General features: G+C 42.8%; 1 protein-coding gene across 1 annotated transcript in view; it reads left to right on the top strand.

Annotated features, from left to right (window-relative positions):
- The window catches only part of TRIM2 (tripartite motif containing 2), a 54,994-nt gene that overhangs the window by 13,396 nt on the left and 20,407 nt on the right, over positions 1 to 21,191 (top strand). The window contains 1 exon segment of the mRNA XM_029076978.2: positions 19,293 to 19,474. Within this exon segment, the coding sequence (XP_028932811.1) occupies positions 19,341 to 19,474 (134 nt within the window). The 5' untranslated portion in view covers positions 19,293 to 19,340.

Below are 21,191 nucleotides of genomic sequence, written 5' to 3'. Positions count from 1 at the left end.
TAATTTCTCTCTTTTTGGTTTGGCCTCTTTTGAGTTTATACTACTCAATATTGCAATACCTGTTCTCCTTGCCATCTAGACTCTGAGTCCCATGTGGGCCAGGGACTGTGGCCAATCTGTCTGACTATCTCGTAACTTCCCCAGTGCTTAGTACCATGCTTGTCATATAATAAGCTCTTAACCAGTACCACAGTTACTTTTATTATTGTCAGCATCATCAAATACATTGTTAATTAAAGGAGATGTTATAGGGGCAAAGAAGGAGAAGAAAGACAATTTGAGAAGGAAACCTGGCCCCTACGACCCCCTGCTTCATTTGAAGAACTGGCATTGGGCCAAGTTCTCGACAGATACAATCCATGGAACTGAATATTGTGCATTATTCTCATCTCTTACCATCTACCCCATGCTCACCACCTCCCTCCTTCACATCTGGAAGGCCGCTACTCTTCTCATCTTCACGGCCCTATTCAAATCACATCTTGTCCAGGAGATGTTAAAATAGCAAGAGAACAAACTACCATCTCCTGCTCTTTGCTCACCTAAGTTCTCTTTGGAACAAGGTTGCCCCTAGAAATTACATACAAATTTTCCTCTCTAACTATACCACACTGAGAGCACATTCCTGAATCATTCCCTTTATTAGCTTGTGCATCACCTGTGCAATTGACACCATACCCTTGAAGCACTTAGGTACCCATCCCATCCATCCACCACCCCCAGAGGACTTGAGTCCATATCTTTATACACAATTTCTTCCCCTACTTATAATTTATTGTAATAATAATGATGGCATTCGTTAAGTGCTTACTGTGTACCAAGCACTGTTCTAAGTGCTGGGGTAGATACACAGTAATCAGGTTGTCTCATATGGGGCTCACCATCTTCATCCCCATTTTACAGATGAGGTAACTGAGGCACAGAGAAGTTAAATGGTTTGCCCAAGGTCACACAGCAGAAAAGTGGCAGAGCTCGGATTAGAACTCACATTCTCTGACTCCCATGTCCGTGCTCTTTCTACTAAGCCACGCTGCTTTTCATTTTAATGTCTATCTCCCCTCACTGGATTGTAAACTACTTGAGGGCAGAGGTCATGTCTGCTCCCTCTACTGTACTCTTCCAAGTACTTATTTCAATGCTCTCTGCTTAGTAAGTGTTTAATAAAAGCCACTGAATGACTGCTTCATAAGAGGAATATCACATTTATTGATTCTTGTTGGGTAAGTGATTAAACTTTGGAACAAATGTCCTGGATTTCCTGAAGGCACCTGGGATAAGACCAAGGCATGCTGTCCTTAAGGTGAGAGTATTATTTGTTTAGAGAACATCAAGGAAGTATTTGGGAAAAGCTCAAAGGGAGGAAAAAATGGGATCCCTTGTCCTTCCATCTTGGGCCTCTAGAGAAAAGATTTAGGGGAGTTTTGGAGAGGGGAGTGGAGAAGGAAAAGGGATAATAAGCTTTGCCTTAAAGCCTTTATCTACCACCCACTTTCCTCCAGCCCCACACCCCCTTCCTCAGAAACTCTGAGTAGATGAAACTAGCTTTTTCTTTTGTTGTCAGAAGAGTGCCTAAGAGGCAGTTCAGTAGAGGAGCAGCAGGGAATGTGTAAATCAATCTGTTTAAAGGGTGAGATTTTTTATCTTGCTTTTCTTCCCACTGGGAGGCTCTCTGGAGTGAGGGTGAAAGAGTAGTTGTAGGTAACACCACAGATTGCCGAATCCTCTGCTGAGCTAAATCTGGATTGCCAGTCATATCTGAATATGGATTATGATTTTTTTTAAAAAAACTGTGTGTTTGCTTCTTCGAACAGCTGCTGAGACCAGCTTTTCTATTCCTCATGGCCCAGAGGAACAGGAGTTCAGTTAATAAAGTGAATGATTCGGGAATATCTAGTCAGTGTGGTATAATTAGAGGGAAAAATTTACAAATTTTTTGTACGTAGTTTCTAGGGGCAACCTTATTCCAACGTACACTTCAGTGAGCAAAGAGCTGGAGAAGGTAGATTTTTCTCTTGCTATTTTAACTCCCCCATCCCCCAAGTATGCCCAGAAAAGAGAATGGAGATTATTTACACTGGGCCCCCTAATTACCTCATGGCAAGATCATTTATAAACTGTTTAAGGGCTTCCAGATGGTAGAGCTGGGAGTGCACCATAGTTTATATACTATTTCTCTCACCTAGGGCTGACAGGCAGACACTTGAGAAGAAGGCTGTATTGGTGGGTACACAGTCAGCTCTCACACCTCTGGGCCACGTACTGCCTTTATCTTTGAAACCTTTAGGCTGTGAGTCTCTTGTGAGACGGGAACTATGTCCATCTTGATTACCTTGTATCTACCCCAAAGCTTAGTACAGTGCTTCGCACATAGTAAGCGCTTGGCAAATACCACAGTTATCACTATTATTTAAAGGCCCCTTTCTTCAAAGAAGTGATTTATGCCATCATTAAAGCTAGGGGAAGTAGTAGAGTATAAAGACATGTACGTAAGTCCTATGGAGCCAGGGTGAGTTATCAAAGTGCTCAAGGGCTACCCAGCCAAGAGTATAAACACTGGACTCTGCAGGACACTGTTTCAGCCACAATACCATATCACTTTTGTAGACTGTAAGCCCATCAGTGGGCCGGGACTGTCTCTATCTGTTGCTGATTTGTACATTCCAAGTGCTTAGTACAGTGCTCTGCACATAGTAAGTGCTCAATAAATACTATTGACTGAGCTCCTCATCTTCCCTCCCAAACCCGGTCCTCTCCCAGACTTCCCTATCACCGTGGATGGCACGACCATCCTTCCCGTCTCTCAGGCCCGCGATCTCGGTGTCATCCTTGACTTGTCTCTCTCATTCACCCCACACATCCTATCCGTTACCAAGACCTGCCGGTTTCACCTGTACAATATCGCCAAGATCCGCCCTTTCCTCTCCACCCAAACGGCTACCTTACTGCTACGGGCTCTCGTTATATCCCGGCTTGACTACTGTGTCAGCCTTCTCTCTGATCTCCCTTCCTCCTCTCTAGCCCCGCTCCAGTCTATTCTTCACTCCGCTGCCCGGCTCATCTTCCTGCAGAAACGATCTGGGCATGTCACTCCCCTTCTTAAACAACTCCAGTGGTTGCCTATCAACCTCCGCTCCAAACAAAAACTCCTCACTCTAGGCTTCAAGGCTCTACGTCACCTTGCCCCTTCCTACCTCTCCTCCCTTCTCTCTTTCTACCGCCCACCCCGCAGGCTCCGCTCCTCTGCCGCCCACCTCCTCACCGTCCCTCGGTCTCGCCCATCCCGCCGTCGACCCCTGGGCCACGTCCTCCCATGGTCCTGGAACGCCCTCCCTCCTCACCTCCGCCAAATTAATTCTCTTCCCCTCTTCAAAACCCTACTTAAAACTCACCTCTTCCAAGAGGCCTTCCCAAACTGAGCTCCCCTTCTCCCTCTACTCCCTCTACCACCCTCCCTTCACCTCTCCGCAGCTTAACCCTCTTTTCCCCCCATTTCCCTCTGCTCCTCCCCCTCTCCCTTCCCATCCCCTCAGCACTATACTCGTCTGCTCAACTGTATATATTTTCATTACCCTATTTATTTTGTTAATGAAATGTATATCGCCTCGATTCTATTTAGTTGCCATTGTTTTTACGAGATGTTCTTCCCCTCGACTCTATTTATTGCCATTGTTCTTGTCTGTCTGTCTCCCCCGATTAGTCTGTAAGCCCGTCAAACGGCAGGGACTGTCTCTGTCTGTTACCGACTTGTTCATCCCAAGCGCTTAGTACAGTGCTCTGCACATAGTAAGCGCTCAATAAATACTACTGAAATACTATTGAATGAATTTACACATATTTTCCCTTGACCTCATTATTTGAAAAACTTGACCTCATGTGTTTTGATTGACTCTCAGATAATGCACAAACTGCCTTTTTCTTTGAAGTAAAATTCCCTGGAGGCAGAGGTCATTGCTTATCCATTTTGCTATGAGCTGCTGGATTGGTATTGGTGAAACAAGATAAACCAATATGCCCCAATATGCCTCACTGCTCTTTTATCCTCTTGTCCTGAAACCTTAATGATGAAGCATGAGTCTAAATAATGCACTGGATGAAACAGGTTGGAAGACTGCTCTTTCTCTTCCCAAGATCCAAGCAGAATCCTAGAGCAGATCAGGAAGAGTTTCCATTGCTAAAAATAACCTCATGTTGGGGAGGGAGTGGGTTAAATGGGCGATCATTGGAGCTGCCTAGTATAAAGGGGTCACCAAATTTGCATCAACCCTAACCTTGATCCCCATTTTCATTTGCGGGAACTGAGGCACAGAAAAGTGAAGTGATTTGCCCAAGGTCCCACAGAAGGTTGCGAAGTCTCCCAACCTGTTCCCCAAACTCACTGTTAGGCCACCACTCCTAAAACCTGCTCTGGGTGAATGAGGCATACAGTCTGGAATGTTGCAATCAAGAAAGGAGTGGTTGTTTTGGCTGTTTTGAGTAGACGTTTTGAGAGAATCATGAGACTGAGGCAAAAACAAAACTGCAAACACAAATACATCAGCTGAGCTAAAGACCGTCTTTCATATATTCTTGTGATTTCCCAGTCAAATAGAATGGATACATATAAGTATATATATCGCAGCATTGTCTGGGAATTGTAGAGGACCATCACTACTTGCAACAAAATAGATTTTCAGTGTCCTGGCCCTTAAATTTAGAAGAATTGGAACATGGAGACCTCTCAGTTCACTTATCCAAGTCTTAGGTTGTTTATTTCTCCAAGCCTAGGAAAGTGTCAGTACTAAGTGATGAGGACAGCTAGCCTTATCCAGGGCAGAATGGTTAAATTGAATAAGAATGACTATAATAATAATAATAATGTTGGTATTTGTTAAGCGCTTACTATGTGCAGAGCACTGTTCTAAGCGCTGGGGTAGATACAGGGTGATCAGGTTGTCCCACGTGGGGCTCACAGTTTTAATCCCTATTTTACAGATGAGGTAACTGAGGCACAGAGAAGTTAAGTGACTATGCTGATTCCAATATGTTGCAGCTTGCTCTATTGGATGGTGGACACAGGACTTAATGCAATAAAGTAGGTAGTAGAAAGGAAGAAACAGATCCATAGTTACAGATATACATCCTACAAGGAGAAGGCTCTCTTCCTTAACTTCTGTCTCGGGTCTTATTTCGTTTAAGTTGTGAATGTCACATTGGTGGAATGGAAAGAGAGTCGGGTAATGTGGGGAAAATGGTGGACTGTGATTTCTGGGAGTTTGCGTTAATCTCAACTTTGCTGCTGATGGGCAGCAAGGGCACCAATTCAATGCTAGATACACTTCCTCTTCTCTGGTGACAGGCAGGAGGGGAGAGTGGTCAGTGTGCTGAGCAGGAAGAACTGAAAGGGAAAGAGTTTCCAGGAAAGTGCTACATCACTTAGTCAATCGGTGTATGATGACCATGCCTACTTGTTTATCGTGGAAAGGAAGTAAATGAAATGTACTACTGTGGGGCGGGGGGAAGGGATGCTGGATGAATTGTTATATATTTCACAATGTATGCTGCATCTCTGGCCATCTGTGTCACATTATTGACTCCCAAGACAGGAGAGTAGTGCCTTTGGGGCTGCTATGCTGTCTCCTCTTCTACTGGCCTCCTCCTGACAAATTTGTTCTGAGCAAGAGTGACAGTCGCACGTAACCGTGAAATACACTGGGCTGTCATTTGAGCCTGGTTTTGTTATCTCCTTCCTTCTCCAATCCCCTCTGATCCTCTGGTCCTTATTATCATTATATGATTATTATTATCAATATTAATGTGGTATTTATTAAACACTTACTATGTGCCACGCACTCTAATAAATCCCAGGGCCAATTCAACATAATCAGATTGGCCCCAGCCCCTATCCCACATCGTGCTCACAGTTTAAGAGGGCGAACAGCTATTAAATCTCCATTTACCAGCTGTTTCTCTGCAAACCCAGGCTGAGAATGAATAATGAAAGAGAGAAGAGGTTCATTTCTTAATACAGCAATGTTTATGTGGGATCAGGTGTGTGCTTCCTGGATTTTTACTTTCTGTCGGTAGTGTATTTGGAGAGCTTTTTCCCTATCAGGGCAGTGCCTGTTGCTATAGGAACTGCAAGCCCTAGTGCTGCAGGGAGAAATAGTCTCAGTGTGGAAAATTAATTATTGAGCTCCAACATCTGGTCAGCAGAGAGGTTTGGGGTGTGGTGTTGCTAATGGTCACAGAAGGGACTGATTCCTGGGGCAGTGGCCCTTTGAACAAATCCAAGGGGAGATAAAAGTGTAGGCTGACTGAAATTATAGGGCAGAGGAGAATGCCACAACCCCTTCCAGTTCTGGCCTTGTCCGGTGATTCCCCTTTCCCCAGGGGCAGCCCAGAGGCAGCATGGCCTAGTGGAAAGAGTATGGGCCTGGGAGTCAGAGGTCCTGAGTTCTAATCCCCATCAGCCATTTGTCTGCTGTGTGATCCTGGCTAAATCTCTTCACTTCTCTGTGCCTCAGTTACCGCATCTGTAAAATGAAAATTAAGACTGTGTGCCCTATGTGGGAAACGGACCATGTCCAACTCAATTATCTTATATCTCCCCCAGCATTTAGACAGTTCTTGGCATATAGTAAGCATTTAACAAATACTATAAAAATAAAAACTAGCCTAAGTGCTCAAAGGGTGGAAGGGGGGGGTGGTCTGGATTAAAACATCTTTTCCCCTAGGCCTATCTTAGAATGACCTGAACCAGATGAGACTTGGAACAAGCCCAGCCTTCCTGAGGTCCTTTGGTCTAAGACACGATTCAACTGTAGGGCAGCTTCAGAGCCAAAGGATTTTCCTGCACCTCCCTAGCTTAGCCCCCTGACCCCAGCACTGGACTGGACTGGAATTAGACTCACTACTGGGCCTGGGAAGATGAAGGCAGTAGAGCATAAGGAGCATTTGACCCAGCACATTTGCCAGGTCACTGGGCTCCCTGGAGAAACACAGGGTCCACCCTGGCTCTCTGGTTTAATTTTCCTTGACCCTATCTCTTTTGATTCACCCAACAGTGATGATTAGCCAGGCAGTTCCAGAGAAAGAAACAAAGCCTGCTATGGAATCCTGGCAAGGAGGAATGGAAATCCAATTCTACTTCAGAGTGGTTCTCAAGTTTCTTTCTCAAGTTTCTTTCTCGCCTCCAGCAAGAAATGCTAGTGAACCTCCACCCCCCCTTTCAGTTTTTTCTTTATCTTCCCCATCTTTCCCCACCACAAACTTCCAGTGTGACTGGTTTAGAGTAACTAGTGCTATTTGGCAAGTACAGTCAGATTATTTAGCAATTATTTTTTGGCACTGCTATTTTGTTTGCAACGCCCCATCACCCAGAGAAGAGGGGGAAATCACACCCAGTTTCAGGCTAAAGAAACTGACCTGAATGTTGTTGATAATGATGACGACAAAAAGCTGCTGCATTTTACTTTAATTGTAGTTTGGATTAGTGTTCAGTCTCTGATTCCCAGTCCTTCGGTCAAAACCATTTTGTAGATTAATTAAACTGGGACAACTGATTCAGGCAGATACTTAACATGTTCTTTTCTATCTTTTGGGTTGCAGATGGGGATATTGATGATAACAATAACAGTAGTGATAATAATGGAGATATTTAAGGATTTACCACATGCCAGTCACTGTACTAATTGCTGGGATAGATACAATATAAACAGACCAGATACAGTCCTTGGCCCACACTAGGCTGATAGTCCTTGATTAAGTGTAGACATTTCCCCAAATTACAGTTGAGGAACTAAGACACAGAGAAGGTAAGTGAATTATCCAAGGTCACACAGCAGGCAATGGCAGAGTAGGGATTAGAACCCAGCTCTTCTGATGCCTAGATTGCACTAAGTGCTTAGGAAAGTACCATAGAATTGGTAAACAAGATGCCCGGTCTCAACTAAATTACAAGCTAGGGTGACCCTCTATGTTAATGATGATGATGGTATTTGTTAAGTGCTTACTATGTGCCAAGCACTGTTCTAGGCACTTGGGTCGATACAAGATAATCAGGTTGTCCCACATGGGGCTCACATTCTTAATCCCCATTTTACAGATGAGGTAAATGAGGCACAGAGAAATTAAGTGACTTGTCCAAAGTTCCACAGCTGATAAGTGGCAGAGCCGGGATTAGAACTCACAACCTCTGACTCCCAAGCCCTTGCTCTTTCCACTAAGCCACACTTTTAAAGTCTTAACCTCAAGATAAGAAATTCTTCACTATCTTGACTTCCAGGGTTGAGCTAACCCAGAGGGAATTTGGGTATTTACCCGATAACCTGTAGAATAAATTTTTCTCAAAGCTGAAGTGGAGAGTGTCCATACCTCTGACTTTCCCCTAATCTTGTCCTCTAGTGATGACATACAATGCCACTAATACCCAGAAGCCTCACCCGGGACACTTTCTCAGTGAATTGGAGTTACCTGTTGGGTAATGAGAGACTCTGCTAAACTCATCTTTCTCCTCACTGTTCCAGTACTGTTTCAATACTGCTTATTGTTCCCTGTACTCTCCAATCCCATCTGCTTTTGATACATTTCCCAGGCCTGGAATATCACTTCCCAAAATCAGAGCCAATTCAGAATTTATTTTGTAAAGAAAGCCTTCGATTAGGGAAGATAATCTCAGACTCCTTTTCAGATACCTTAGGATCACTATAGATACATCTATATCTATACATTTATATGGAAAGGGTGCCTTCTCAGGGTCACACTTGGAGAGTTTCCAGTCTTCTACCATTCTTGACTCCGGGAGGGAGAGGCATACCCATTCCATTCTTAGTTTGGTCAGTGGCTAGTGACGGGAAGGCAATCTGCTACATGTCAAAACTCACCTGTGCTGAGCAGCAGCAGCATGGGAGAGAGTTGAGGGTGGAGACTCAAGTTTACTGAGCCGAAGGAAGCAATGGTAAACCATTTCTGGATTTTTACCAAGGATACACTACCAGAATGATTGCAAATGCAGGCAGAGAGAGGTGTCCCATGGTGTCACTATGGATCAGAGGCAACTCAACAGCATAAGACAAGAATATGGAAAGGGAGAGACAGAGAGAGATGGATGTTTTGTGCCAGAGAAAACCAGCACACATTGGCCTTCAGAATTCAAATATTTCACTGCTGATGGTGAAAATGTTATCAGCAAGTGTAAGCATAAAATAGATGTGACCAATGATCCCACCTTTATACTGTAACTGTTCTGTGTGCCTACTGTGTTATGTAGACTGTGAGTCCGTTGTTGGACAGGGAATGTCTCTATCTGTTGCCAAATTGTACATGCCGGGCACTTAGTACAGTGCTCTTCACACAGTAACTGCTCAATAAATATGACTGAATGAATTAATCTAAAAGTGAATACACTGGGATTTCCTGGGAGGCTGGGCCCTCAACCCCACTGTACTTGACATGGTGCCATATAGCCTCAATGGACATTCAATAAATAGTATTAAAATTTGACATCCAAGTGCCCATATTGTTGATAGTGTGTTTTCAGACTATTTGCAAAGAAATACAAGCATTTTTCTGATTTTGTGTACCAATTAATTTAACTGCAAATAGATTGAAGTATGCAACTGTTATTTTGTGTAGAGAGGTCCCACTTGTTAATATGGGGAAGCATCAATTTTATTTGGCTGATCTATGATCATTTTCATGAAACTCATGACCACCTTTGTGATCAGCTATAATAATAAAAATGATGATGGTGGTATTTGTTAAGTGCTTACTATGTGCCAGGCACTGTGTTAAACACTGGGGTGGATACAAGCAAATCAAGTTGGACACAGTCCCTGTCCCAGTTGGGCCTTAGAGTCTCAATCCCCATTTTCCAGATGAAGGAACTGAGGCCCAGAGGAGTGAAGTGACTTGCCCAAGATCACACAGCAGACAAATGGCAGAGCTGGGATTACAGCTCATGATTTTCTGACTCTCAGGCCTTGGCTTTATTCGCTTTGCCATGCTGTTTCTATAATGATCCATTATGAAAATCAGACATGATATTTAGAATATGGCCTTGTTTCTTATATCTTAACTACACCCAAGTTATGCTTTCACCAAAGGATTAAGGAGAAAGTGGAGATTGATTCCCTATATGATGCTTCTTTAGGCTGTGAGGATCTCCTGGGAAGAAGAGAAACAATATTTTAAAATAGCAGGCTTGTTTTGGGATCTTCTCAGTTTAATCTTCTTAGTTTAACTTCCAAGGAGAGAAATTGCTTAGCTTTTCTTTTCCTTTCTTTCTTTATGCTTGCCACCTACCCTGATTTCATCAGAATTCTGAATCTGTCTGAAACTCTCACTGAGGGATACGTAGAAGACGTGTATGCATACTCTCTGTTTGCTTGGAAGCATGTAAAATTGAAATTTTCATAATGAAGTAATATTTAATCTTATTCCTAGGAAAACAAAGAGCAATGTTTGTTCTGATATGTCAGCTACCTGCACTTTCTCCCTGTCCAAGTGAACTCCTTATTCTCATTTGTGAGTAGCATTTGCAGTGCTTTCCCGGCTCTGTGGACATACAGGATGCAGTCCTGTCGCCGTCCCCTCCTGCTAATCCGGTAATAACATACTGGTGACCAAATTCAATGGTCCAGCACTGAACATTGAAACAGCTGATTGCTGACTCAGAGAGGAGGAAAAAAAACAGCGAATCTCATTGCAGCTCTCTGCTGCATCCCTATCCCACAATTCCTTGCACGGCTTGCTGCAGTCTTTTCCACACAAGCTGAGTGAGAAAAAGATGTACTAAATAAAGATTGATTGGTTTGAATCCTGAAGGGGGTCTCCCACTTGTTAATGACCCAGAAAAAAATTAATGACGATTTCTCTGGGCCTCTTCTTACTTCCTCCATTTTTCTTTCCATCTGTCCTCTTCATGAATTGGAGCATCACTACTTAGGGCAAAAGCTTGTTGCCTCTAATAATGGCTGGGCTGCATGACAGCGAATCTTGAACTGTCTTTTTTACACGTTGCTTGCAAACTTGAGATATTAACAGAAATATGCTTTGTCCATTTGGATTACTACGAGACTGCAGCTACAGCCTTGAGAGGATTTAATACTTTGCTGCGTTGATTAATCTATTTGTCTACAAAGATGGGTAGGTTTTAATTGTTCGGATTTTCTCACTGTTATGCCAGGTGGATATCTGATCTCTCCTCCTGTTCTGTACTGGCCCTTTTTTTCCCTTTTTTTTTTTTTTTGGAATAATGCTGCATGTTCCGTTAACTAGAAAATAGAAAAGACTTGCTGGGTGTGTTTTTTTTCTTTTTTAAACAAAGGCACCAGATTAACCAGTGGGGAGGAAGGCGTGCAAGATTGTTCTTTTCAAGTCTCTAATGTGAGTTGACTAGATTTTATTATTGCTATTCTTGATTTTTCTATGTATTTTTTACCTTGAGTGGTTTGAAACAGACTGGCTTTTAAGATAATGTGGTAGCCGATGAAAGGTATTTATTGCTTTGAGCCGAAAAACAAGGATGGAATCTCATTTACTGAATTCCGTCTCCCACACTTTAGTATGTAAAGGAACATTTTGAGTAATCCCCGCCCTCTACCCCCATGCCTATAGAATTCAGGACCTGATAGTTTCATTGCTCCAGTTACCTTGGAAACCCATTCATTCATAATGCATGAATCAACCGCTCTGGGCTCTGAATACACTGATAAGTAACAAACGAACTTGCAGTATTTATTGTAGACTTTTTTTTTTTGACAATTCTCTCTACCACAAAGATGAAATAGTCTCTGATCTGTGTGGAATTCTGTGAAAACCCTGATGCAATAGAGTCCCTGACTGGGTGTGATACTGCCGGCCAAACCTGCATTTTCATCTTTATGTCATGGAGTTCTTTTTCTTCCTTTTTTTTTTTCAAAGAGGTGTGGAGAATATTTACAAAGAAACAGGGATTTTTAGGAGGGCGGCATTATAGTTAAAACATTTCTAGATGAAGATTTTTACTCCAAACCGTTGTTTAGCCAATGACAATGGGGCCTCTGATCATTCTGATATTTTTCTTTATCAATTTGTTTCTCTGAAATAAGTCAGTAGTTCTATTAATTGGAATTACACTGTTTCTTTCTTTCTTTCTTTCTGAGAATATGTAGGAGTCAACTGGTGTTCAGGTTTCTAAGGATTTTTTTTTTTAGGGAATCTACTCCGGATTTTAGAATTTGCAAAATTCTAACCACCCTTCTCTTGTGATTGTCATTAATTTTAACCCTGATCCTTTGATAGCTCTTTTCTAAATCCTAAAGATTTGAAATGCTAAATAATGCACGCCCCTCTCTAGAACACAATGGGAAGTTTCTTGCGTATGATAAAGGCGTATTCCTTTGCATTGAAATGAGGAGAGGCTCGATCTCCGGTTTCAGCATCTGAGAGCTTCCTTCTAATTTCTCTCAGAAAGAAATAAATTATTTATAATGTACATTTTAAAATGAATTGAATCATCAAAAAAGAATCTATAATGCAATGTTTTGATTTCTTTATTTGAATTAAACTAAGTGGCGCTTCCTGACTACTCGTTTAGGTTATAACCAAACAATGTATGTACAAAGTCATTTTTATGGGTACATTTGGCATTTTTTAAATGGGCATAAAGTCTAGAATTCATCTTAACAGTACTTACATTTATAAAAGGAAAAAGATTTTATTTTGCTCATGAAGGTAAAGTAGCTATTGGATTGAATTTATACTAAGTAAAGATATCACTGTGCCTCTTTGAGAAATGCTTTGCACTCATACCTCAGCAGTTTCACCCAATCTCATATTCTCTGAGTAGACAAATCCTGAAGGTACATTAAGGTTTTAAAATTTAATGTCACTTAATTTTTAAACTTGTCTCTTCCACTGTAAAATGTTCAAGGATGATTACATTGAGACCAACTGGGGAGAGAATACTTTTGAGTTGAGAGTAAAAACGATTGACTTTTACTCCAAAATTCAACCTGATTATTTTTGCTCTAAAGCAGAAGCTTTTGACTTCGAGTATTTTATACAAATATTTATATGTTATTCTGCCCCTGCCATCTGAAATCTCCAAAAGAAAAATACTCTTTTTGACAAAACTAACTCGTATCAAAGTAGAATATCCCCAGCTAGCTAAGCCAAATGGTAAATTACCAAGATCCAGCTGAAATAGCTTTTCTTTTTTGTTGTTTTTTCATCATGCCCCTTGCTTGTACTGATGTATAGGTTTGGCATTCACAACAGAACTGAGTTCTGTTTTGGAAAAAAAGCATGTTTGTCCTTTTAAGTGTGACTGTCTGTGCTTAGTGTTTCTTCCTACGTTTTGTTTAACCTAAAAGATGAGAAACCAAGGAGTCTGAGTTGATGACAGTGTTACTAAAGGGAACATCTACATCTCCCTGCTGAATCCAATAGGTTTCCTTCACTGGTTTATTTTTTCTTGTTTCTTCTCTTTTCCCTGCCGCTGCCAATGCTGATTGTATATTTACTACAGTAAGGAAATATGCAGTATCTGCTCTCTCAATTGACAGATGTCCCTCTTAAATAGGGTTGGCTTAATTGAATCTATTTTTAAATGGGTCCCTGGTTCATTTCTTCACATTTTTTGTGCCCTTTTCATTCCATCATTTAGTCTTCACTAATAACACGCATCAGCTGCTATGAGTGATAAAACATGGTTTCTCTTTGATTAAACACTTCCTTGTCATTGTAATTGGTTTGTTGAATCTTGAACTATTGCTAATTCTGATTAGGGGGTCCCAGAGGATTCTGGATTTCTTAGGGAAGTCAGCACAGTGTGCCCACTGTCATTATCATCTTAGTGGGGATTCCCACAGAACAGAACAGGAAAGGCCGAAGCCTGTGAATAAATACCAGGAAACCCAAAAGGCCAAAACCAAATGGAACAGCATTTTCTTATAGCATTTGTTAAGTGTCTTACTACGTGCCAGACACTGTACTAAACACTGGGCAGCTACAAGAATTATTGTGGTGGGGTGGCCATTCATCCAGTTTCATAGGGCACATGACCATTTTTAGCTGACTTGCCCTCTCATCTGCTACAGAAATGGCACTGAGAGCTATTTCAATCAGTCAATCAACCATACTTATGGGGTACTTACTGTGTGCAGAGCACTGTACTAAGCGATTGGTGATGTACAATTCAATAGAGTTGGTAGACATGATCCCTGCCCCAGTCCATATGGGGAGACGGACTTCTTTTGTATGCTATATGCTTAACTTTCAGTGCCCAACCTCCCTTTATGTGGCTGAGGCATGTGTCCCCATTGACATGGACCTGGCAGGGGAGTGCAGGGGTTAATAATAATAATTATGGTACTTATTAAGTGCTTACTATGTGCCAAGCACTGGTCTGAGCACTGGAGTAGATACAAATCTATCAGGTTGGATACAATCCTTGTCCCAGAAGGGGCTCACAATCTCCCCCATCAGTTATCCCAGATGAGGTAACTGAGGCTGAGAGAAGTGAAGTGACTTGCCCAAGGTCACATAGCAGACATGTGGTGGAGCTGGGATTAGAACCCAGGTCCTTCTGACTCTCGGGCACGTGCTCTAACCACTAAGCCTTCTGGAGCATTGGGGGATGATCATGATCCCCGAGAGAATCTCTCTACTTTTGGGTTGATTCAGGGACTTCTGCACAATGGTTACCCTATGACTTCATCACATCTGGGGGCACCAGCTTTTCATTTTAAGCATGGGAGTGAACTTGGGGGTGGAACTGTAAGGGGGAAGACCATGGGAGGCAGGGATTTGAGTGTTCAAGTAAGGAAAGGAGAAAGAGGGTGTGGGGACAAAAGGAGTAGGAAGAGAAAGAAGGAGAGAGAAGGTGCAAATGCCTCCTTTCACTGCCTCGCCTTTGCCCCTGCCCCTCAGCTTCCCACCCCTATAGCTCATCCCCACCCAACTGTGTGTGCCAAGGACCACATGAGTTCAGTCACCTAAGCAGCCATCGCCCCAAGTTCTGATTGTTACTCATACTCAGCCCTCTTTGTGTTGTGAGAACTACAGCAAGTGCCCTCCTCCCATTCTCAACCATTGGACTTCACCCCCATTCACATTTTGGAGACCACAGCTCGTGTCCACACCTTGGTGGCACCTGAGAGGATTTCGTTTGGCCCCAACTGGTAAGGGGCAATGTGTGGAGCTGCCAATTGGGGTCTAACTGATCCACTTCCAAATCAGAAGTGTGGGACAAGCTAACAATGCTGTTCTTCCCACCTCCAAAACTGGGGCAGAAGCTAATGATATCTCTCCTGTGATTTGTCTTCAGTCAAATCACGCTGCATAGCAGTGCACCATTGGTGATGTCACAAACATCTCAGGATCAAATTATTTAAGGTCCTTCACTGGCCACCTTGGGTTTGTGTAGAGTGGGCATCTAGCCACCAGCCACATGTAGTGGCCATTTTCCAGAGGAGTCTAAACCTTAGAAAACTGGAAATATGTGTATCTGTGTGTGTAACAGAGCTGTCTCTCGCTCCTCCATCTCTCCTTTAGCTTTCTTTCATACTCTGCATTTCCTTGACAGACTGGGAAGACATTCACCATCCTAGGCCTCCCTCTCTTTTTTTATGGCATTTGTTAAACTCTGACTATGTGCCAGGCACTGTACTACTACTACTAATAATGATGGTATTAAGTGCTTACTATGTGCAAAACATTGTACTAAGCACTGGGATACAAGCTAATCATGTTGGACATAGTCACCCTCCCACATGAGGCTCATGGTCTTAATCCCCATTTTGCAGATTAGGGAACTAAGACACAGAGAAGTAAAGAGATTTGCCCAGGGTCACACAGCAGACAAGTGGTAGAGGCAGAACTAGAACCCAGGTCCCTCTGACTCTCGTTTCCATGTTTTATCCACTAGACCATGCTGCTTCTCTCTAGGCCATGCTGCTTCTCCTTGCCACAGAGAGGATAAAGAAGGCTCTTTAAATGAAAAGCATATGATTCGATATGATGCCAGAAATAGAAAATGAGTTTTTTGCTTCTTCTAAGATAATTGCCAGTGTAGGATTTCTTTGCATGGAATTGTATTTACCTCACAGACTTCAATTAATAAGGCAATGATTAGTTCTGATTTCCGCCACCACTCTATTCTACTTATGTATCTTGTTAATATTTTCCTTTAATTTATTTTCCCCTGCATTAATGAATACTCTATGCTTCCATTGGTCTGGGCTGGATTTTTTCCCGGCATCTTCATTTTTCCTGCTTTCTTCAATTGTTTCAATTTGTACTGCTCTGATGTTAGCCCTGCTAATAAAGTAGAGATCCTACAGTCAAGGAGGTTCTGTTTTCCTCTGAGACTGTCCTGATCGGGCTGGCTTCAAAGCCATGATCCATCATGAAACATCTCTCCCCGTCAAGTGTCTGTACACTCCTATTCCACATCTTCTGCAGAGCAGAACTTCTTCCCAACATTCCCACAGTGGCCTAGCTGAAAGAGCACAGACCCAGGATCAGAGGGTCTGAATTCTAATCCCAACTATGCCACTTGCCTACTGATGCATGACCTAGGGAGAGTCACTTCACTTCTTTGTGTCTCAGTTTCCTCATCTGTAAAATGGGGATTCAATCCCTGTTCTCCCTCCTTCTTAGACTGTGAACCTCATGTAGGACAGGACCTGGGTCTAACCTCATTCATTTAATCATATGTATTGAGCACTTACTATGTGCAGAGTAATAATAATGTTGGTATTTGTTCATTCAATAGTATTTATTGAGCGCTTACTATGTGCAGAGCACTGTACTAAGCGCTTGGAATGAACAAGTCGGCAACAGATAGAGACAGTCCCTGCCGTTTGACGGGCTTACAGTCTAATCGGGGGAGACAGACAGACAAGAACGATGGCAATAAATAGAGTCAAGGGGAAGAACATCTCGTAAAAACAATGGCAACTAAATAGAATCAAGGCGATGTACATTTCATTAACAAAATAAATAGGGTAATGAAAATATATCCAGTTGAGCAGACGAGTTCAGTGCTGAGGGGATGGGAAGGGAGAGGGGGAGGAGCAGAGGGAGATGGGGGGGAAAAGAGGGTTAAGATGCGGAGAAGTGAAGGGGGGGTGGTAGAGGGAGTAGAGGGAGAAGGGGAGCTCAGTCTGGGAAGTTAAGCGCTTACTATGTGCCGAGCACTGTTCTAAGCACGGGGCAGATACAGGGTAATCAGTTTGTCCCACGTGAGGCTCACAGATAATCCCCATTTTACAGATGAGGTAACTGAGGCACAGAGAAGTTAAGTGACTTGCCCACAGTCACCCAGCTAAGTGGCAGAGCTGAGAATCGAACCCATGACCTCTGATTCCGAAACCCACGCTCTTTTCACTGAGCCATACTGAGTAATGTACTAAGCACTTGGGAAAGTACAATACAACAATAAACAGACACATTCCTTGCCCACAGTGAGCTTACAGGCTAGAGGGGAGAGACAGATATCAATACAAATAAATAAATTACAGATATGTACATAAGTGCAGTGGGGCTGGGAAGGGGGAAGAACAAAGGGAGGAAGTCAGTGCAATGCAGAAGGGAGTGGGAGAAAAAGAAAGGGGGGGTCTAGTCTGGGAAGGCCTCTTGGAGGAGATGTGCCTTCAGGCAGGATGTGAGACATGGGCTGATGGTGAGACAGGCAAGACTGAGGCATAGTGAGAAGGTTAGCAGTAGAGGAGCGAAGTGTATGGGCTAGGCTGTAGAAGGAGAGTAGCAAGGTGAGTTAGGAGGGGACAAGGTATTGTATCTACCCCAGTGCTTAGTACAGTACTTGTCAAAATAAGCATATTATTATTAAAATCATCATTATAATTTTATCCCAGTGTCCCTTTTGTTTTTGTTGTTTTTCAGTGCCGCTTTCCCCAAATTCACACTTTAGGCAGGGACTCTGCCGCTGCTTGGATCCTAAATTCTTAGAGGACATGGATGGCACCTATTGAGTGATCTGCTCTGCTTTCAGCCCACACCATGCCCACACATGGGCATTTAATGCTTTTTGATGTCTGAAGCAGAGGACTATCGAAACCTCCGAATCACTTTACTGGGGAGCAGGAAGTTTTCTCGCAAACTTTCCTTCCCAATGCAATGTCTGATGTCCATATTGGCAGCTTCAATTCACCCGGAAATCTCTTTTCACAATGCTTTCTAACTCTTCTCATTCAACATTTCTCTCTCCAAGTGGAGACCAAGCCCACTGTCCTATTCTGCCTAATCAATTTCCCCTCATTTTGCAGAATTTTGCTTGTCTTCCATCTGAGATTCCCTAGAGCCGGAGTGGATTTGAGGACGTCTATTTGGGAACTTTAAAATTCCAGGGGCTTTAAGCAATTTGTCTGCCTGTGGCATGGTCCATGGCTTTTAATGCATTTCACATGTGGCGGAATAATCAGGAATTTCACTTGTCAAGGAAAGTAGCCGTTATAACACACAAAGCAAAGCTGGGGATTACCAATTTTGGGTCCAATAATTTCAGTTCAATGAATACGAACCATTTGATTGAAACAAATTCTGCTCCAGGTCTTGTCTAAACTGGAATTCTAGCCTGAAAAAAAGAGGCAGCTTGAGCCAGCACACTGAATACCGGATCAGAAGGCAGGAGACTCAGTATCTATTTTGCTCTATCTGTACATTTGTTTTGATTCCCACAAAGTCATTTAACCTCCCTGAACTCGAGTTTTTCCATGTGCGGAACAGGAATAAAAGATTTCCAACAAGACCCTGGAGAGATGGTGAAAGGGAACATATCTGTGCAGCTCTTGAGACCTAGAGCTGCATAGGTTTAATACGAGAGTGTATTTTTCTATTGGGTTAGCGCTCCTGTGTAGGGAAAGAGCAAGCTGCAACCTCTGAAGCTACACTGGGTTGGGTGGGGGGAGTATTTTGGGAGGTGGGTGGGAACTGTGTAGCTGGCCTGCACTGACTTAGACAACAGCATGAAAGATGCTACTGCTGTCTCCTCCCCTGCCACAGCTCCTCATCAAGTCCAGATAGCTGCATTAAGGGAGAGCAGGGCACACCAAGACTCGGATGGGAAGCAGGTGGAGAATTGGGGAGAAGATGGCTGGTGAGTGGTGTGTGTGTGTGTGTGTGTGTGTGGTGGAGGGGGGGCATGGGGAGAGACCCACTCCCCCCCCTTCCGCGGCTCTGGTTTGCATTGCAGGGTCTCTGAGTTGGTCTCAGCCTGATTAACACGGTGATCACAATGATTGAATTGGCATTTCTGGGTGATTTAAACCTTCCTCATCTTCCTGATGGGAGTTTCCCTCTTGTTGCAGCAGAGTGCAGGGTAGAAGGGAACTGGACCCATATGTCAATGGTCTAGGATGGCCAGTGAAGGCTCCAACATCCCAAGTCCCGTGGTGCGTCAGATTGACAAGCAGTTTCTGATTTGCAGCATATGCCTGGAGCGCTACAAGAATCCCAAGGTACTCCCCTGTCTGCACACTTTCTGCGAGAGGTAAGCCGTCTTTGTGGGGGCTGGGAGGGCGGGCCCCGACGGCACCCATGTTCCCCCTTAGAGCCACCATGGGGCTCTTTCCCAGAATTCTCCATTCACCTCCCTTTAACAAGCAGTCCTTTATGCTTTGGGTAGGACATCTAGAAACCCTGCCGTACGTTGTCCGTTATTTGTTTCAATCTAAAGGGATGACCAGAAGTTGCTTTGTGCTAACAATTACAAGTAGGAGACAGCAACCAAATAGAACTATTTTTTTGTCTGTGGGGAAAAAGAGGGAAGGAAGCATTAATTAAGTCTTTTTCATTTTTCTATTTCTTCTCTCTTTGTTCTCTTGGAAGCTCTTGCTAAGCACAATTACCACGCAGTGATTTCTTAGTGAAGATCAAATGAAATCTGCCATTTCCTCGCTCTGACTATTTTTTCACTCTCACTATTTCTTAGCTCTCACCAAATCAGAGTAAAACATCTGTGTGTAAAAGGTGTCAGGTCAAAAGGTTGAATGGTATTTCACACAGACATTTTAGAAGTCAGTTTTTAACCTGGTTTTTCTTATGCTGATTGATTTTTCACAAGATTGATTTGACTGTTTTAGGAAAAGGGGAAAAGCAGCTATAGAGAATATTATTAAAAGTCTTTCCTGAATGTATGATTTGTTGTGCTCAAAAGCCTAGATTCATAGCCTGTCTCATATTGAATTATTCATTCTGTAAAGCAGTCAGGAATTTCTATTTCTTTTTCCCCAATTTCTCCCTTTTTTATTATCCCAATTTTTGAAATGCAGCACAGATATAGAAATCACTCAACACCTCTAAAACGACATAATTTAGGAAGTGGCTGGATGAGATTAACAATTCCTGTTTCTTTTGGCATTGGAAGTGCAGGAGTAGTTATAGCATTTATTTAACCAATCAATCAATGCTATTTATTGAGTGCTTATGGTGTGCAGAGCACTGTGCTAAGCTCTTGACTAAGGATTAAAAATGCTTTTCTTAGTAATTGGATAAATTCTCAACTATTTTCAGAGGAGATGTGCTGAGCAAAGGGTAATGGCAAAAGCATGAAGATTGAAGTCCATCACGCCTCTCTCATCTTGAAGTCACATAATCTTTAGCTGATTGTAATGTAGAAAAGGGATGGTTTTAGAAGACACTAAAGTACTACATTGCGAAGTTTTTTTTTAAATCACCTTTTCCGGGTCAATGCATGGCAGTAAAATGACATTTTTAAATACAGGACTTGGGTTTAAGTGACTCTATTGATCCTCTACCAGAACGATTGCAGATGGAGATGGGGTATTCTGGGAGAGATATGTCCATGGTGTCGCTATGGATCAGAGACGACTCGCTGGCATAAGACAAGACAGGACATTGTCCTCTACTCATTTCAGCTTTGAGGGTATTAAAACTGCTTCTAGTGAAAAAGATCCCTTAATTTGGGGCTGATGATTTTTTCACCTTCAGCAATAATGGGGGTAGCCCCTGGCATCTCCCATAGAATCTTAAATGCCAGCCTTCCAAGGACCCTCAAACATTTATCTGGTCTGTCCTCCTACTAATCTGGGGATGGTAACTTTGGTACATTGAATGATGACATCAGGGGTTAACTCCTGTTGTCTCCCATAGAATCTTAAATTCCAGTGCTCCAAAGGACCTCAAACGTTTATGTCCAGGCAGAGGAGTAATGAAACCATGCAGGATTTCTCTTTTCCTCTTTCTAC

Source organism: Ornithorhynchus anatinus, chromosome 12 (genome assembly GCF_004115215.2).
Source record: "Ornithorhynchus anatinus isolate Pmale09 chromosome 12, mOrnAna1.pri.v4, whole genome shotgun sequence".
Classification (NCBI taxonomy): Eukaryota; Metazoa; Chordata; class Mammalia; order Monotremata; family Ornithorhynchidae; genus Ornithorhynchus; species Ornithorhynchus anatinus.
The sequence above is the reverse complement of the archived record's forward strand: the minus strand, read 5'-3'. Positions and strand labels throughout refer to the sequence as shown.